Consider the following 16,056-nt stretch of genomic DNA (forward strand, 5'->3'; position numbering starts at 1 on the left):
ACACTCAGCCCAGAAGGATCCAGCCGAGCTTTTTTTCTGACTTCTCTGTTATCCAGTGCTGCTCTGCCATGGACTTTATAAAAATCTGTGATCTTGCATCAGAATTTCACAGTGTTCCCCCTAACTCTTCATTGTGAGTGCAGCCCACCCTCCCACAGAGCATGTGGGGACCTCTTGGTGAGATCCCTGAATGACCCTTTGGGACAACTTGTGAGAAGCCACCAGAGAATCAAGTTCAGATTTCCTGAGATTAATTATAGATTAATTATTGGCTGTTCCCAGCTCTGGGGTAACGGGATTCTCTGCCCTGGAGAGCAAGTTTGCTGACTCTTCCCCTGGTCATAAAGTTCATGGGAGCTCAGAGAAACGTCTTTACTTGATGAATATATTTTAATCTCCAGAGGTGGATTTGGTTGAGTTGATGGGATTTCAGCTGCTGGTTTAGATTAGCTCGTTAGAGGAGGAGACCCAGAAAAGCCTGACGGGACCATCACTGACCTCTGGAAGAAGTGACAGATGTGGCAGCCCTTTGTGAGCCACTTTGCAGGGTCCCAGCTCCTCTTCTTTACCCCAGTCTCTGACCAGAGGGTCTTTGCAAGGTCTTACAGACCCTCTACAGAAAATTGTGATGTGCTCCAGGAAGCTACAATAATGTGGATTTTTCTGATGTCATCATCAGCTGCTTTCATCATCTCCCGTGACGCTTGAAGCACTCAAGAAAAGTGATCATCCTCCAGAATTATGGAATGGTTTGGGTTGGAAGGAACCTCAAAGCTCATCCCATTCCATCCCCTGCCATGGGCAGGGACACCTCCCACTATCCCAGGTTGCTCCAAGCCCCATACAGCCTGGCTTTGGACACTTCCAGGGATCCAGGGGCAGCCACAGCTTCTCTGGGCAATCTGTGCCAGGGCCTCCCCACCCTCCCAGGGAACAATTCCTTCCCAATATCCCATCAACTCTGCCTTTTGTCAGCCTACTCATCACTCTGATGAGTGGTGCTTGCAGAATCACTGTGCCTACTATAGGTTTAGCTGCTCAGAATAGATTTTTTGGGAGAGGAAGTGCCTTTCATGAATTTTTCCCAGGTTGGATGGAGGTGTTATCCTGGTAGTCTCTCAGGTTGTATGCAGGTGGTATCCTGGCAGTTTCTCAAGATACATGCAGGAGTTATCCCAGCAGTTTCTCAGGTAGGATGCAGGTGTTATCCCAGCAGTTTCCCAGGTTGTATACAGGTATTATCCCATCAATTTCCCAGGTTGGATGCAGCTGTTATCCCAGCAGTTTCCCAGGCTGGATGCAGCTGTTATCCCATAAATTTCCCAGGTTGGATGCAGCTGTTATCCCAGCAGTTTCCCAGGCAGGAAGCAGGTGTTATCCCAGCAGTTTCCCAGGTAGGAAGCAGGTGTTATCCCAGCAGTTTCCCAGGTTGGATACAGCTGTTATCCCAGCAGCTCCTTTGGAGCAGCATCACTGCTCGGTGCCAGCGTGGCAGGTCAGCGTTTGGCCCCAGGTCTGTTGCTCTGTGGCTTTAGGTGCAAACCCACATGTGAACCTCAGCAGAAGTTCAAAGGGGTTACCTGGCAGCTCCTCAAACCTGAACCTCGAATTAAAGAATAGCCATCAAAGGGAAGTGCTGATTAAGAAGCATTTCTCAGAAACACTGAGATCCCATTATCTTGACCTTCATCTGCTTAGGACAGGGCAGTGAGTGATTCACCTCCAATCTGTCCCTTCCTCCAGACAGAAAAAGCTGGCGGGGGCCGCAAGATCAACAGAGGGATTAAGGGAAATGTAATTGAACATTGGCAGCTTAGGCACAGAAGGAGCAGCCCCTCTCGGTGCCCAGCACGGCAGCCGGTGGGGTCAGGAAGCGCCCGGGATGATCCCAGTTGGACTAAACAACCAGATTAGCCAGGACACCCCCTGACCTGTGGGACAGGGATCCAGGAGCAGGTGAGATTATAGCCTGAGAATGCGACTCTGGCATTAGTAGGAGCGGGATTAGAGGCACCAGAGAGGCTTGAGGGTCTTGTAGAAATTTATAGGATGGCTAAGAGCCTAAAGAAAACACAGACTTGGTCAGTCTTACCTCTAAGTCCATCTGGAGTTTTCCTGGCAAACTTTGTTCTGCAAAAGAGAGAATACTGGGTACATGGGCATCAGCTCCAGGACCTTTGCCAGAAAGGAAAGATTAAATGGAGGGATCCAAAATAGGCTAGATTATCTGGCCCTAAGTATGACTTAATAAGCATTATACTGGGACTTTGATGCTGTGATAATTAAAGAGCCGTTATTTACCTACACAGAGTCCCAAATAGAAATGTGACTGAAGCAAGAGTTTATAAAATATGTGATAAAATATCCTCCCAGGTTTGCTGCCACCACAGCTCTGGAAGATTCAGGTTTCCTGCCATCAGTCACCACTGTCCCCTGGCTTGATCCAAGCCCTGGAAGGGGTGAGCTCCCTGCCCCAGTTGGGACTCTCCAGTGGAGTTGGGGGGCAGGACTGGCACCCAGAGCACCTCCTTGGTGAGGTGATGGGTGGGAGGGCAGTGTGGGCAGAGCCTGGCAGCATCCAGCTGCTTTCCCATCAAGGGAGTTAAAACTCCAGGATTTTTCCTCCCCCCATCCAAGTTTGAGTGTGTCTGGAGCAATACTGTGAGTAATCACCGATTTTAATAACAAGATCGGATTTTCTCATGACATCGTTGGGGATAAAGGAGGATTTAGAGATACTTCAGCTATATTAAGGCATTATTACAATTGATTTGCAGACACAAAAGGGAAAGGAGTCATTATTGATTTGATACCTCTGCACAGGCGCCTGTCCCACACTGGGCTGCTGGGGGAGGCTACAGCTTTGCCTCTTCAAGGTGCACATTTTATATGATTTGTCTGATGTGCTTCATCATTCCTAATTCCTTCATGTTCCAGTGTGAAGAAGGACGTAGGATGACTTCCTGGGTCATCCCCTTGGCTTGGGCTTGGCTTCCAGTCTCTTCCCCACCTAGGGGAGCTGATGGGGCTTTGCCTCTGCAGGACCACCTCACACCAGGGGCTTCCCAAGCCCATCCCAAGTGTCACCCTGTCCCCTGGGTAGTCTCTGCAGAGCCCAGCAGATAGGGAGCAGAGAAATTTCCAGCTGAGCATCCTTGGCCATGAGCTCCTCCCCACTTTGGTCCCCAGGTTCTTGACCTGACCCATGCCTTGGTGAGGCTCATTTGCTCACAGATCCTTCTTTTGGGCAGTATTTCCAATTTGAGTGAATTTCTTTCGAAAAGCAATGGAGAACAATATTATTGTCCATTCCTGAGGTGTTCTGCTGTGAACTCTCTGTTCCAGCAGTAAAACAGCTCCTCACAGGTGCCTGGTTAATGCATTAAGCCCAGGGAATAAACTCCAGAACTCAGACAGCCATTTGGAGCTTGGGAAAAGCAGCAATTGGTGCATATGGGAATGAACTGGAAAATTGCAATAATCAAGTTTTAATCTAATTTTACATAAAGGTGACTTGAGAGACAAAGTCTTTCCCTAGAAGCAGATGAAAACTCTGAGGGGCCTGATAGCAGAGCTTGGTTTATAAAAAGAATGGAAACAGGGATGGAAATAACACTGTGTCCTGAGTAATCCTGATCCAGGGGCTGCTTCTCTTCCCTCCTGCCTGAGCAGAAAGGGCTCCCAAGTTTTGGGGAAGAAGCTGCACCCTGCTCCCCTGGAGGGAGGATTTTTTACAGCCCAGGACCTGCTCTCTGAGAGCAGGCCCTCAGCAGCCAGAGGACAGAGCTGGCCTGGCACTGGCCATGCCCCTCGGTGGCACTGCCTGTCCCCAGTGTGCCCTCCTGCCCACAGCAGCAAAATGCCTGACCGGCGGCTCTCAGGAAAGATTTGTTAATTAAAGCCAGGCTTTTTAATCCTTCTGTCCACAGCCTGGATCTTCGAAGTAGGACTTAATGAGCCCTGGATAAATAAGACACTTGGACCTTTTCCTGCCAGCCAGCTTACACTGGCCAGCAGGGTCAGCTCCTGTGGCCACAGGGGTGGCTGTGAGGAGCAGGAGCTCTGGGCCAGTGTGCTGCAGGGCACCTGAGCTGTGCTGCTGCAATGGCTCAGAGATGAAACAGAGTCACCTCTGTGCTCCTGCCTGGGCTGCTCCTGCCATACCAAACTGAGGGAAGTGGCTGCTCCTGGTGTGTGGCACTGCCATTGGTGACAACATCAAAGGCTGAGGGGCTGCTGGGGCCTGGCAAGGGAGTGGGGACATCCCCAGCACTGCTGTGCCCCTGGGGCTTGGCCAGCTGTGCACAGGGAAGAGATGTCCTGGGGCAAACCCTTGTCACCAGGAATGATTTGATCTGCAGCAGGAGCAGATCCTTTCCCACCAGGGATAAACTTGGAGCTGCTGGAGAGAGTGCAGAGGAGGCCATGGAGATGAGGCGTGGAGGACTGAAGCCCCCCTGCTCTGGAGCCAGCCTGGGAGAGCTGGGGGTGTTCATCTGGAGAAGAGAAGCTCCAGGGAGACCTCAGAGCCCTGCCAGTGCCTAAAGGGGCTCCAGGAGAGCTGGAGAGGGACTTGGGACAAGGGATGGAGGGACAGGACACAGGGAATGGCTTCCCACTGCCAGAGGGCAGGGTTAGATGGGATATTGGGAAGGAATTGCTCCCTGGGAGGGTGGGCAGGCCCTGGCACAGGTTATTCAGAGAAGCTGTGGCTGCCCCTGGATCCCTGGAAGTGTCCGAGGCCAGGTTGGATGGGGCTTGGAGCAACGTGGGACAGTGGAAGGTGTCCCTGCCAATGGCAGGGGTGGGATGAGATGGGTTTGAGGTTCCTTCCAACCCAAACCATTCCATAATTCTGTGGATTTAGGGTTGGGGTTGCATCCCTCAGAGGTGATCTGTGCAAACTCTGATTCTCCTGCCTTTGTCTCATGGGTTCTCCTTGTCCTCCAGGCATTAAGGTCATCGGTGGCATCAAGGAACTCACTGGAGAAGAATATGGAGTTTATGTCAAGAGGATCCTTCCAGGGGGTGTTGCTTACGCAGACGGTGAGTGAAACACAGGGCAGAGTGCCACAGGGCTGAGAACAGCCCACATCGAGGGTGTTTGTTTCATACATTGCCTTATTAGATATTTTGGGTGCTTGCTCTGAGATTTTCCAGTGATGGGGGTATTTTTTAGTGTGGCAGTTGTTCTAACATCTGACAGCAGCCTTGGATTGGCTTCTCAGCATCTGTACAATTGCTTTGTGTGTGTAAAACATGACCCAGCTCTGCCACACAAGAACTTTCCTGGCCTTTCCCACCTCCCTGTGGCCCCAAAATGACCTGAGATCCTTTTGCAAATTCAGGTCAGCTCTGGGTCACTCATTTCGTTCTGGATATGTTCAAGTAAGTAGGTATTAGAGGTCTGCAGAGTTCACCTTTTACAACTCAAGCTAAAAAGATTTTTTTTTCCCCAGCTGTTACATCATTTTCCCATCCAATAAAGGAAAATAAATCCAGAACAGGTGGAAGTGCCTCTCATAGTTTTCTACCTGACCTCAAACTGAACTACTTGACCTCGAAGTGCATTAAGCAAAAGCTTTATTGCAGATTTTGGTATTTACTTTTGCAACTTCCTAGAGCAGAGGAAGTGCTGTGACATTGGCACTGATTGTTCCGGGAGGTTGCAGAAACTTCATCTATGGACAGCTGGAAAAACAGGTTGGACAAGCATCTCTGGAACAACCAATGCATTTTTCATCCTGTCTCTGGGCACAGGGAGGAACTGCCCAGCCTCTCCCAGTCCCTTCAAGCTGTATTTTCCGCAGTTTCTATCCATTAGTTTTTTTTCCAGGGCGCCTGCAGCCAGGAGACCAGATCCTGGAGGTCAATGGAGATTCCCTAATTGGGGTTACGAGCGAGAGGTACCATATCCAAATGGAAATTTTCCATTCCTGCTGCTTTTGTGGGATTCTGTGAAGTGGCTTAGGCTGTGGGTTGTGTGGAGGACACCAGGGCATCACCCTGTGCTGTTCCACAGAGCCAACTTGGGGGATTTATTCTCAGACAAAAAGATTCAGTATAAAAATAGACTGGCGAGCCCAAATTGTGTCTGTGAGATGTTCAGGCATTTCCCCAAAACACTGGGTTTTAAACAGCTCCTGGCACCCCCACTCCATCTGCTGCAGCTTCCCAGCACAGGAGATTAGCTGGTGCCTGAGCCTGACAGTGCTGCTCCGTGCAGGGAATTCCCTCTGGAGCCACAATCCAGCCCCTCAGCTCCCCACCAAGGGAATAATTACAGCTCCACAGGAGCACCAGCACTCTGGGGCTGTCCTTTCCCATTGAACACACTGCCTTCCTACCATCTGCCTTGCATTCCTGCGAGGGGTGCTGAGGCTGGATGGCAAGCAGCACGAGGAGCTGCTCCTGCTCCCAAAGCCCCAGAGCAGCTGGGTTTGGTGATGTCCATGAGAACATCACTGTGGCTGTGGAAGGCTGTGCCTGGCCCCCAGCAACTGCCCTGACTCCCAGGGGTGCCTGTATTTTGACCCAGGAAGTGACTGTCCCTGAGATGGAAACTTCCCCAGGTCGGGAATTAGAGAATGATGGAATGGTGTGGGTTGGAAGGGATGTTAAAGACCACCTTGCTTCAGCTCCCTGCCATGGGCTGTGCAGGAGGATTTGCTCACCACAGGCACCTGCTGGGTTTGGTTGTCAGGGACTTCTCACATATTGCAGAAGTGGGAAAACCAGGCTGTGGCTTGGCTGTCCCCAGCCTCACTGCCAGGGCAGGGAATGGGGCTGTTCCACAGGGATCCAGCCAAAACCTCGGGGTTTGCCCAGGTCAGGGGTCTCTGCCCAGCTTTGGGGTGAGCAGGGTAACCACTGGGAGCTGGGACTGACATGTCATGGCCCTTGTGTTCCAGGGCTGTGGACATCCTGAGGACAGCATCGGCCACCAGCCACATGCGCCTTCTGATAGCCCGCGATGACGATGCCAGGTAAGGGGGCCATGGCACACTGGGAAGGGGGTTGTGGCACTCCTTGGCACTACAGCTGGACTGAACCAGGCTCAAAGCCCATGGGGAAGGCAGAGGAGGCCAGGGGTCTTTGATAACTGCACTGCCAGAAATTCAATGGAGCTGCAATGGAAGGGAAGCAAAGCTGGGGGTTCAGATCCAGCTGTGACTGTGCCAGTCTGTGGGACATTCCAAAGCTGGGGGTTCAGATCCAGCTGTGACTGTGCCAGTCTGTGGGACATTCAAAGCTGGGGGTTCAGATCCAGCTGTGACTGTGTAGGTCTGTGGGACATTCCAGCAGTGAGCAGATTTCCACAGGTGTTTTCCCCAGGAGGACCAGGGCTGCTCCAGTTTTGGCTGTAGGGTGGCACAGCTGCCTCAGCTCTGCTGTGCAGGGGTTTATCACATCCTGCACAGAGCTCTGGATGAAGATGTACAGGGACAGCAGGATTATCCCTTTCCTTTCCTTTCCAGTTGGACACATTGAGTTAAGGTCTTCCTTTCTCAGGGGCTTCCTCCTTCTCAGGGAGGATGAGCAGTTTCTCCCTGAAACCTGTCCCCTTGTTGCTCCCTGGAAAACATTGCTCTCTCTGGAGAGACTCAGAGGATTTGAAAAGAGAAGGAAAGAGTTGAGTCTTGTGTTGGCTGGATGTGAGCTGTGTGGGACAATGATGGTGCCATGAAAGAGGGCAGAGCTGTGGTAAGCAGAGTTTGGATTAATGGGTCTTTGCTTGCATCCCATGGGACATTGGCACAATGTGGTGGCACAGCCACTTCCTTGACAGAGCCATGGGTCAGGAAAGCTGGGGTGCAGCAGGAAGCAGGGGAATGAGGGTGGGATTTGGGAGAGTGTGGCTGTGGGCAGACAGGTTCCTGGTGCTGGGGTTTTGCTCTGTGTGTGGGTGGCTGAAGGTCAGAGGCACTTGCTCAGCACACCCACATCCCGTTAGTGTCAGAGATGATGGATTCATTCCTTATCCATCAGCCACTGAGGAGCATTCCTGCCTTGGCAGAGGAGTGAGAGTGCTGTAATGACAGGGGTGAGACTAATTCTGACACAGCAATATGCTGGTGAAAGAATTATTTTCTATTAATGACAAATGACAGGCTGCTTTTACCCACTTCTTCCAGGGGAAATAGCATCTCCTGTTATTACATTAAGTGCAAGTCCTTCAGTAGCTGCTGAGGAAGTGCTGGGTGAAGCAAGCAGGTCACCAGAGATTCTGTGGCCCAAGTAGGGATGCTCAGGATGCAGTTCTGGACCACAGCAGTCGCCTTGGAGAGGCAAAACACCACTGGGCATCTCACACTCTCTCCCAGCAGGACAGATGACATCCCACAGCTCAGCAGCTCCCTGTGTCCAGCAGCAGCAGAGCTTGCTCCAGGAAACACTTGATTTCTCAACCAGAGCCCCCAGCACAGGTTTTCTGCCTCCACCCGGATCTGTTTCAAGCTGTTCATGCATGCCGATGTGGCTCCTAGCATCCTAAATGGCAGCAGATGTTTCCTAAAGCACTTGCACTCGTGGCTCGCCGGCTCCAGCTCCCCCCTGCTGCTCGCAGTCCCCAGTCGCCCTGCAGGGAGCTGGGACAGGCTGGCAGGGCAATCCAACTTTAAGCAATTTATTTGGCCTCTGTTCACTGTTGGTTATCTGTTAAATCTGCAAAAGGTTAGCCAGAGGGAGAGGGGGGAAGTAATCAGTTTATTTATTTTTTTTTCCAAAAAGATTTGCAGAGATTTCCCTTACATAATCATCTCGCAAACTGTTTAATACACGAATACATATCTCCAGGATTAAGGGCTGTGGGAACAGGGGGAAGGATTTTTCTGGTCTCTGCTTTTTTTTCCCACTTCGTTTTGTCTTTTACTGATGCCCTGTTATCTTTTAAGTCTGTGCTTGAGCGTGGGTGAGCAGACAGCCGGGTGGAAATGTGCTCTGGGGGTGATGCCAGTGGAGGTGCCATGCCATGAGCCATGGGCAGCTTCCCACCTTCCCACTGCCCAGAAAAGCAGCTCACGAGACCTGAAAGCTGAGCAGGACACCGGGCAGAGAAAATTCAGTTCGTTTTCAGATCCTTCCTCACACAGAGCACACAAGGCATACTGGAGGAGGGAACGTCATGGCTCTGGGTTTGGATCCAACCCTTCTGCCAATTTTCCCAATGACTCAGCTGAGTAGCATTTTGTTGTGGTTGCCCTCGGGTGAATTTGAGTCATAAATGCTATTATTTGTCCCTGGAGTTAATTATAGGCCCAAATTACCTGTGCTTTTCATGGAACTCAGTCTCTGGCGTGTATCAGATGCATGTTTTTGGCCTGTCGCATCAGCTGGGCTGCAGAGAGCAGCAGTAATGCCAGGGTTTAGAGCAGAAAATTCAGATTTGGAGCTGGACTCATCAGGTTAGGTGATGCATGAATCTGATTTTCGTCTGTGCTCACCTTCAGCTAATGAGGATAATTTTATTGCATACTCATAATTATTGTTTATTCATTCTCAGCCTGAAAGTTACAATAGTTCCTTGTTGCTCTGTGTTGCACAGATATCAGCCTGGTCTGTCAGGTTTATCACTGGGAGAAGCCAGTTTGTGCTGCAGCTCTCACTCCTGGCATGATAAAATGCTAAATTCATTCTGTCTCCACACGAGATGCATCCCCAGCATCCTGGGAAACAAGAGCTGTTGGGTTAACAGGGCTCACATAACCAGCAGGAAGGAAAGGCTGCTTCTCTGCAAGTGCCCTGGCAGTATGGAACAGAATTGTGGACTCACAGAGTCACTAAGGTTGGAAAAGATCTCTGAGATGGAGTCTAGTCTTTGAACAATCTCCCAGCCCACAGCAGTGAGTGCCATGTCCAGGTCTTTCTTGGACACCTCCAGGGCTGGGGACTCCACTGCTGATCTGGGAAGCCCTTTCCAAGGCTTGACCACCCTTTCTGGGAAGCAATTCCTCCTGATGTCCAACCTGAAACTCCCCTGGCACAGCTTGAGGCCATTTACCCTTGTTCTGTCCTTGTTCCCTAGGAGCAGAGACTCCTGTCAGGAGCTGTGCAGAGCCACAAGGTCTCCCTGAGCCTCCTTTTCTCCAGGCTGAGCTCCCTTCCCAGCTCCCTCAGCCACTCCTGGTGCTCCAGCTCCTTCCCCAGCTCTGTTCCCTTCTCTGCACACATTCCAGCCCCTCAATGTCCGCCTTGTCATGAGGGCCCAGAACTGACCCCAAGCCTTGAGGCCCAGGGGCAGAATCACTTCCCAGGTCCTTCTGCCCACGATATTTTTCCCAGCAGAGGGGCTGTGGGAGGAGCTCATGCCTGGCCTGGTGGGGATGCAGGAGAGTCCCTCGTGTCCTGGCAGCCCTGAGCTGTGACAGTGACAGCTCAGCCCATGGCATTGTTCTGAGCACTTGGTGCTGAACTGGAAGGGAGGGCTGGGGATGACTCCAGCAAGCCTGGGTGTGCCAAGGACATCAGCTGTGCTCAGGGAACACACAGCCTTGCACACAGCAAGAGATGCACCTGTGCCTGGCACTGCTTCCACCCCAGCCAGAGAGAGGGGGAAGGATGGAATGGTTTGGGTTGGAGGAGACCTCAACACTCATCTCATTCTAGCCCCTGTAATGGGCAGGGACACATTCCACTATCCCAGGTTGCTCCAAGCCCTGTCCAACCTGGCCTTGGACACTTCCAGGGATCCAAGGTCAGCCACAGCTTCTCTGGGCACCCTGTGCCAGGGCCTGCCCACCCTCACAGGGAACAATTCCTTTCCAATATCCCATCTATCCCTGCCCTCTGGCAGTGGGGAGCCATTCCCTGTGTCCTGTCCCTCCAGCTCTTGTGCCAAGTCCCTCTCCAGCTCTCCTGGAGCCCCTTTAGGCACTGGAATGAGCTCTGAGGTCTCCCTGGAGCTTCTCTTCTACAGGTGAACACCCCCAGCTCTCCCAGTCTGTCCCAGAGCAGAGGGGCTCCAGCCCTTGGAGCATCTCCATGGCCTCCTCTGCACTCTCTCCAGCAGCTCCACATCCTCCTGCTGTTGTTCCCCAGGGCTGGGGCAGCTCTGCAGGGTCTCACTTCTCTGCCCAGCCTGGATTTGTGCTAGGGATTGCCCTGGCCCAGGTGCAGGATCTGCACTTGCCTTTGTTGTGTTTTATGAATTTTGCACAGTTCCCCTCTCCAGCCTGTCCAGGTCCCTCTGGATGCCCCATCCCTCCCCTCCAGGGTGTGACCTCCCCACACAGCTGGGTGTCAGCTGCAGGCTGGCTGAGAGTGCCCTGATTTCACTGAGCTGTGTGTGAGAAAATCTGCCTGTGTGACGCTTTTGGAGTGCTCTGTGTTCATGGCTCCCACTCACCTGCAGGTTTGTTTTTTTTTGAGACAAACCAGTAATTTCTGATGTCACAGCCTCCACTTTCTCTCCCAGCTGTGGTGCAGAGCTGAGGTTTCCAGACGCTGTGTAACCTTTGATGTAGGATTTGCCCTTTGTTCTCCCAGGAACAAAAGGGCAGGACAAAAAGGCATTATGAGATAAAACAACAATATTCTGTGGGGAGACTGAGCCCCTGCTGCCTATTCTGTAGCAAAGTCACCCTGGAGCTGGCTGCTTCTGGCAGACCCCTCATCCCACCCTGGGTGTGGTGAAGGCTGTGCAGGGCTGAGCATTGCAGGCATCCTCCAGACCTCAAATGTTTGCATCCTAATGAAAAAAGCTGGAGAAGGGCTTGTTAAAATGAACTTTCCACCTCATACAACGCCATGGTTGTTGTTTTTTAATAAAGCTGGGCATTTTAGTCCTGCAGGCACCTGACAATTCACAATGTTTTAGTAAGGCTCAAATTTTAAATATTAAAGACATCTTCTGAAGCCTCTTGGTGTCTGAAAGCACAAAGCAAGACCTGCTGGCATTCCTTCAGTGCACTCGTTCATTAATCGGCAATGTTTGGGCATCGTCTGCCCGCGTCAAACTCCTCCAAACACAGCACTGAGCACAAAATTAATTCCCGGGAGATTGGCACCAGAAAGTGTGTTACTTTCTGCTGGGATAAGTGTGTGCCTCAAGTTAGTCATGTGTTTGTGTCCCTGTGGAACTGGGGCTGGCAGGATTGACCAACAAAGCAGGAGCTGGGACAGTGGCCTTTAGTCACATTGTCCCTGGGCTGGACCCAGTCTCGCAGCTCGTTCAGGCTCCTGGGCAAATAATGATAAAGGTCCTTTGTGGATGAATTTCAGGACACAAAATAAACAACAACAAGGAATGCTGAGCCCATGCATGTCCTCGTTTATGACAGAGTTTGTCAGCATGGGTTAGTGATGGGGTTTGCAGGGTCACAGAGCTGCTGCACCAGTTGCATTTGCGTTGACTAAGAGTATTTCAGCCATTGTTTGGGGTTTATAACCTGCTCTGGATTATTATCTGAGGAAAATGGAACAATAGATGACCACAGAAATACCCAGCCCAAAACAAAACCCAGGTGCTGGTGGCTTGGTAACTACTGGGAACAATACATAAGATTCCAGCATGTTGGACCTGCCCCTGCACTGGGTCAGGGAGGGGTGAGGCCATGGCTGTGTGAGCTGCCAGTGAAACCGGGGTGAATCAGCAGCAGAAACACAGAGGCTTTACTGGGAAATTGGAAAAATTCTGCTGAGATGCACTCAAGGCTCACCCTAGGGATCCACAGAGCAGCAAACCAGGGGCTGACTTGTCCTTCTGCTTTCCCAGTGCTTGTGGAACCATTTAGATTGGAAAAGCCCTCTGAGACCCTCAAGTCCAACCCTTAACACAGCACTGCCAAGGCCACCATGAAACCATGTCTTCAAGTGCCACATCCACACATTTTTTGAACACTTCAAATGATTCCACCACTTCCCTGGGCAGTGCCTGACACCCTTTCAGTGGAGAAATTTTCGTGGTATTTTCCATATAGTTTGGTGTCTTACATTATAAAACTGCCCCATGCACATAAGTACAGATCATGCAGGGCTGGCCCCACACATCTGTCCCTTGGTGGGTCACCAAATGCCTGCCACTCTCTTTGAGGGTGGATCCAGTTAATAATTCCAGTGCTTGGAATTGCTCATCCTCATGCCCCTCTACTGTTCTATCACCACAATGGCTGGGAGGCCACAGCATCCTCTGGATGTCCTGGTGGCATCTTGGCTGTTCCTGGGAAGTTTGTGCCCAAGAGGTGAAAGCCAAAAGAGCTTTGTGGGAGTTGGGGCTTCTGAACAAAGTCATGGTCTTTTTTTAAGGTCATGGATTTGGTTGATAAAGACAATAGTGGGGATGCAAATATTGGGATTCACCGAGGTATGTCACTGAGTATTGTGTGACACTTGGGTTTTAAATTAGCATGAAATGGAATGAATAAGGCATAAATTTGATGGCAATATTAGATAAGGCATGCGCTGGTCTTTGAAGTTTGTTAATGAGCTGGTTGTGACTGGGAAGATGTAAATTACTGAGAGTATTTCCAGCAGGAACCTGAGGAGCTGATGATTCATTCACCATTTAATATTGTTGACTCTAATCTAGCCAATAACACCCGACATCTGTCCTGGTGAGGAACGCAGATGACGCAGCGTCTGTGAGTGTGTCACAGCAGTCTCCTCGCTCAGGGAACTTTGCTGTGGCTGGGTTCCTACAGGTTCACCTCTTGTGCTTGTCTGACTGTCAAGCCTGAGAGGGAGCCACTCATAGCCAGGCTTTTCCTGGGGCTATGGCATCAGGAAGGCACCTTTCCATGGGGATTCCCTCCTGCCTTCAAAGACAACATCTAATGGTGGTAACGTGGCCACTGAAACAACAACTTCAGGGTCTCTCCCACTGCCTGGCTGCTTATTAATTGGCATGTGTAAGGAATTAGTCATCCTTGAGGATTTCTCTTCCAAAAGGTCAGATCCACCAGGTGGGGTCGAGTTATGAAGGGAGGGGACCCCCTATTGCAGGGGGACAACATGAGAGCAAACATCCAGCACAGCAGGGGTGGATCAGGAGGCTGCTGAACATGAACATGATGGAAGATGGCACCCCTTTCCATGCCTCCTCATCCCAAAGGATGTGAGGGGCTCACAGCAGCTCAAAGAAGGATTACAGAAATGAGGAGAAGCTGGTAAATGTGGTTCCTCATGGGGTTTAAAAACTCAGGATGTCACAGTTGGCAAAAAAAGGTCATGAAGCAACTCACCTGTGTTGTACAGGGAGTTCCAGCTCATCAAGGGCTCAACACATGGTGGTCAAACTCAACCTGGAACAAAGCATTACTGAACGGTGCTTGGGCATGGAGATAATTTTATCCAGGGGATTTTGTGGATGAAATTTCATGCAGGTCTTTGTTGGGGTGTCATGCTCACAGAGTTTAGCCTGTGATGTTCATGGAGATCACCATGGATGGATTGGGTGAGTGGGCTGCTGCTTCTGCAGATGCTTCAAAAGCTACCTCCCTCTTTACTCCTACAAGAGCCACAGGATCTGCTTTCTGTCCAAGGAAAGGAGGAGAAAAACAGAGGATAACCTGAATTTAACTGTTCTAGAAGGAGTCACAAAGAGGCCAGGAATTTTTAGTTTGTGTTTGCAGTTACAGCTCCTTCTGGCAGGGTTTAATTTGTGTGGTGTGTTTGCAAAAGTTTTGAGCCTTATAGTTGGGGGTGAAAATATTCCAGCTGATTCCCAGGAGGGTCCAGGAGATGGGGTGCAAAGCAGGATGCAAAGCAGGGCTCCAGTGTTCATCTGCTCTTTCTCAGGCATGAAAGCCCTCAGCACAGAGCCTGTCCATAGAGTCATAGGATCATAAAAGATTGGAAAAGGCCGCTAAGGATACATCCCTTCCCAGCTCTTCTTGCCCTGAATGCATTCCAGGGCAGGGAAGGAGCACACTGAAGCTCCAGCCCATCAGGAAAGCTGCACTGCCTTGAGATTGATTATAGACCTGAAGCCTTGCACAAGCTCTTGAAACCTCATTCCCCTTGTGCATGAGGAAGCTTCATCTGCTCCCCACGGCTGGAGAGCACCAGCCTTGGTCCCAAGTCACTGCCATCAGCGGCACTGTTGCCATGTAGTCAGGTGGGGAGACTTCTGAGCAGAAGCTGACTACACCATGGTTTTGGTCACAGGAGAGAGTTCTCTGAGCTGCTGGAGAAGTTTGGCTCCCAGAGCAACACGGGTTCAGCGCGGAGCTCGCCGGTCCTGCACGGTGGCAGTGAGTAGCTCAGCAGTCTTTGGGGGGGAAACTGAAAGCCTCTCTTTCTGCAGAGAGAGTTATTCCTTTATTCTGGAGGAGTTGTGGTTGGATCTGGGTAGGTGCTGGGGTGGAGGTTTGAAGGAAGCTTGTACTTATTGCAGGCCTTTGGTTCATGCCCAGAGAGTGGCCAGTGCTGCCATAGCGTGATCAAGGGAGACTTGAGCTGGGGTTGTAAGCATTGCCCAGATCCCCAGACTCTGCCTAACTGATGTGCTAGGCAGGTGACCCCATCAGTGGGTGCAGCTGTAGCATTTTGCTCTGGATTTCAAGGCATTTCAGCAATAATTCATTCAAAGATCATTATTTTTCATTTGCAAATGGGAAATATTTAATGAGATGCACCTAAGCAAGGTGCCAGCACACAAAGCCATGTGTGCCCAGGGAAAGAAGCTGTCCCTCCAGCTTGGCATCCCATCAGAGAGCTGCCAGTCCTTCCCCTATGGCAGAGGTGTGTAGGGTTGGCAGAGGAGTGACAGTCCTACGATGGAATTGTGCCAAGGAGGCTGAATGCTCCCTCTCCCTGAGCTCTAGCCTGATGTCTTTAACCACCATGTGGCTTTCCCAAAAAATTTGGGAGTACAGCAACAGAGCGGGGAGAGGGTGAGTGTGGAGTTGTGTGCCCTGGACTGACTGTGACTTTGCTGCTCAGGTCGATACCTGGAGAGCACCTCGTCAGGCTCATCCTCACGCTCCCAGAGCCCACTGCTGCTGAGCCCTGCCAACTCCCACGGCCCCTTCATCGGCAACCCGGCGCACGCCCCTCACGCACAGTACGTACACATCCCACCCTGCCTGCCCTGTGGGTCAGCAGGAGACCACCAGGTGT

General features: G+C 51.2%; 1 protein-coding gene across 1 annotated transcript in view; it reads left to right on the forward strand.

Moving 5' to 3' along the window:
• Positions 1-16,056, forward strand: part of LOC146430960 (syntaxin-binding protein 4-like) — a 35,850-nt gene that overhangs the window by 673 nt on the left and 19,121 nt on the right. Inside the window, exons 2-6 of the mRNA XM_085075159.1 lie at positions 4,951-5,046; positions 5,837-5,906; positions 6,912-6,986; positions 15,103-15,188; positions 15,880-16,000. Coding sequence (XP_084931285.1) covers positions 4,951-5,046; positions 5,837-5,906; positions 6,912-6,986; positions 15,103-15,188; positions 15,880-16,000 — 448 coding nt within the window. The remainder of the gene's footprint in view (positions 1-4,950; positions 5,047-5,836; positions 5,907-6,911; positions 6,987-15,102; positions 15,189-15,879; positions 16,001-16,056) is intronic.

The sequence above is a fragment of the Lichenostomus cassidix genome, chromosome 14 (assembly GCF_008360975.1).
Source record: "Lichenostomus cassidix isolate B80296 chromosome 14, HeHo_3.0, whole genome shotgun sequence".
Classification (NCBI taxonomy): Eukaryota; Metazoa; Chordata; class Aves; order Passeriformes; family Meliphagidae; genus Lichenostomus; species Lichenostomus cassidix.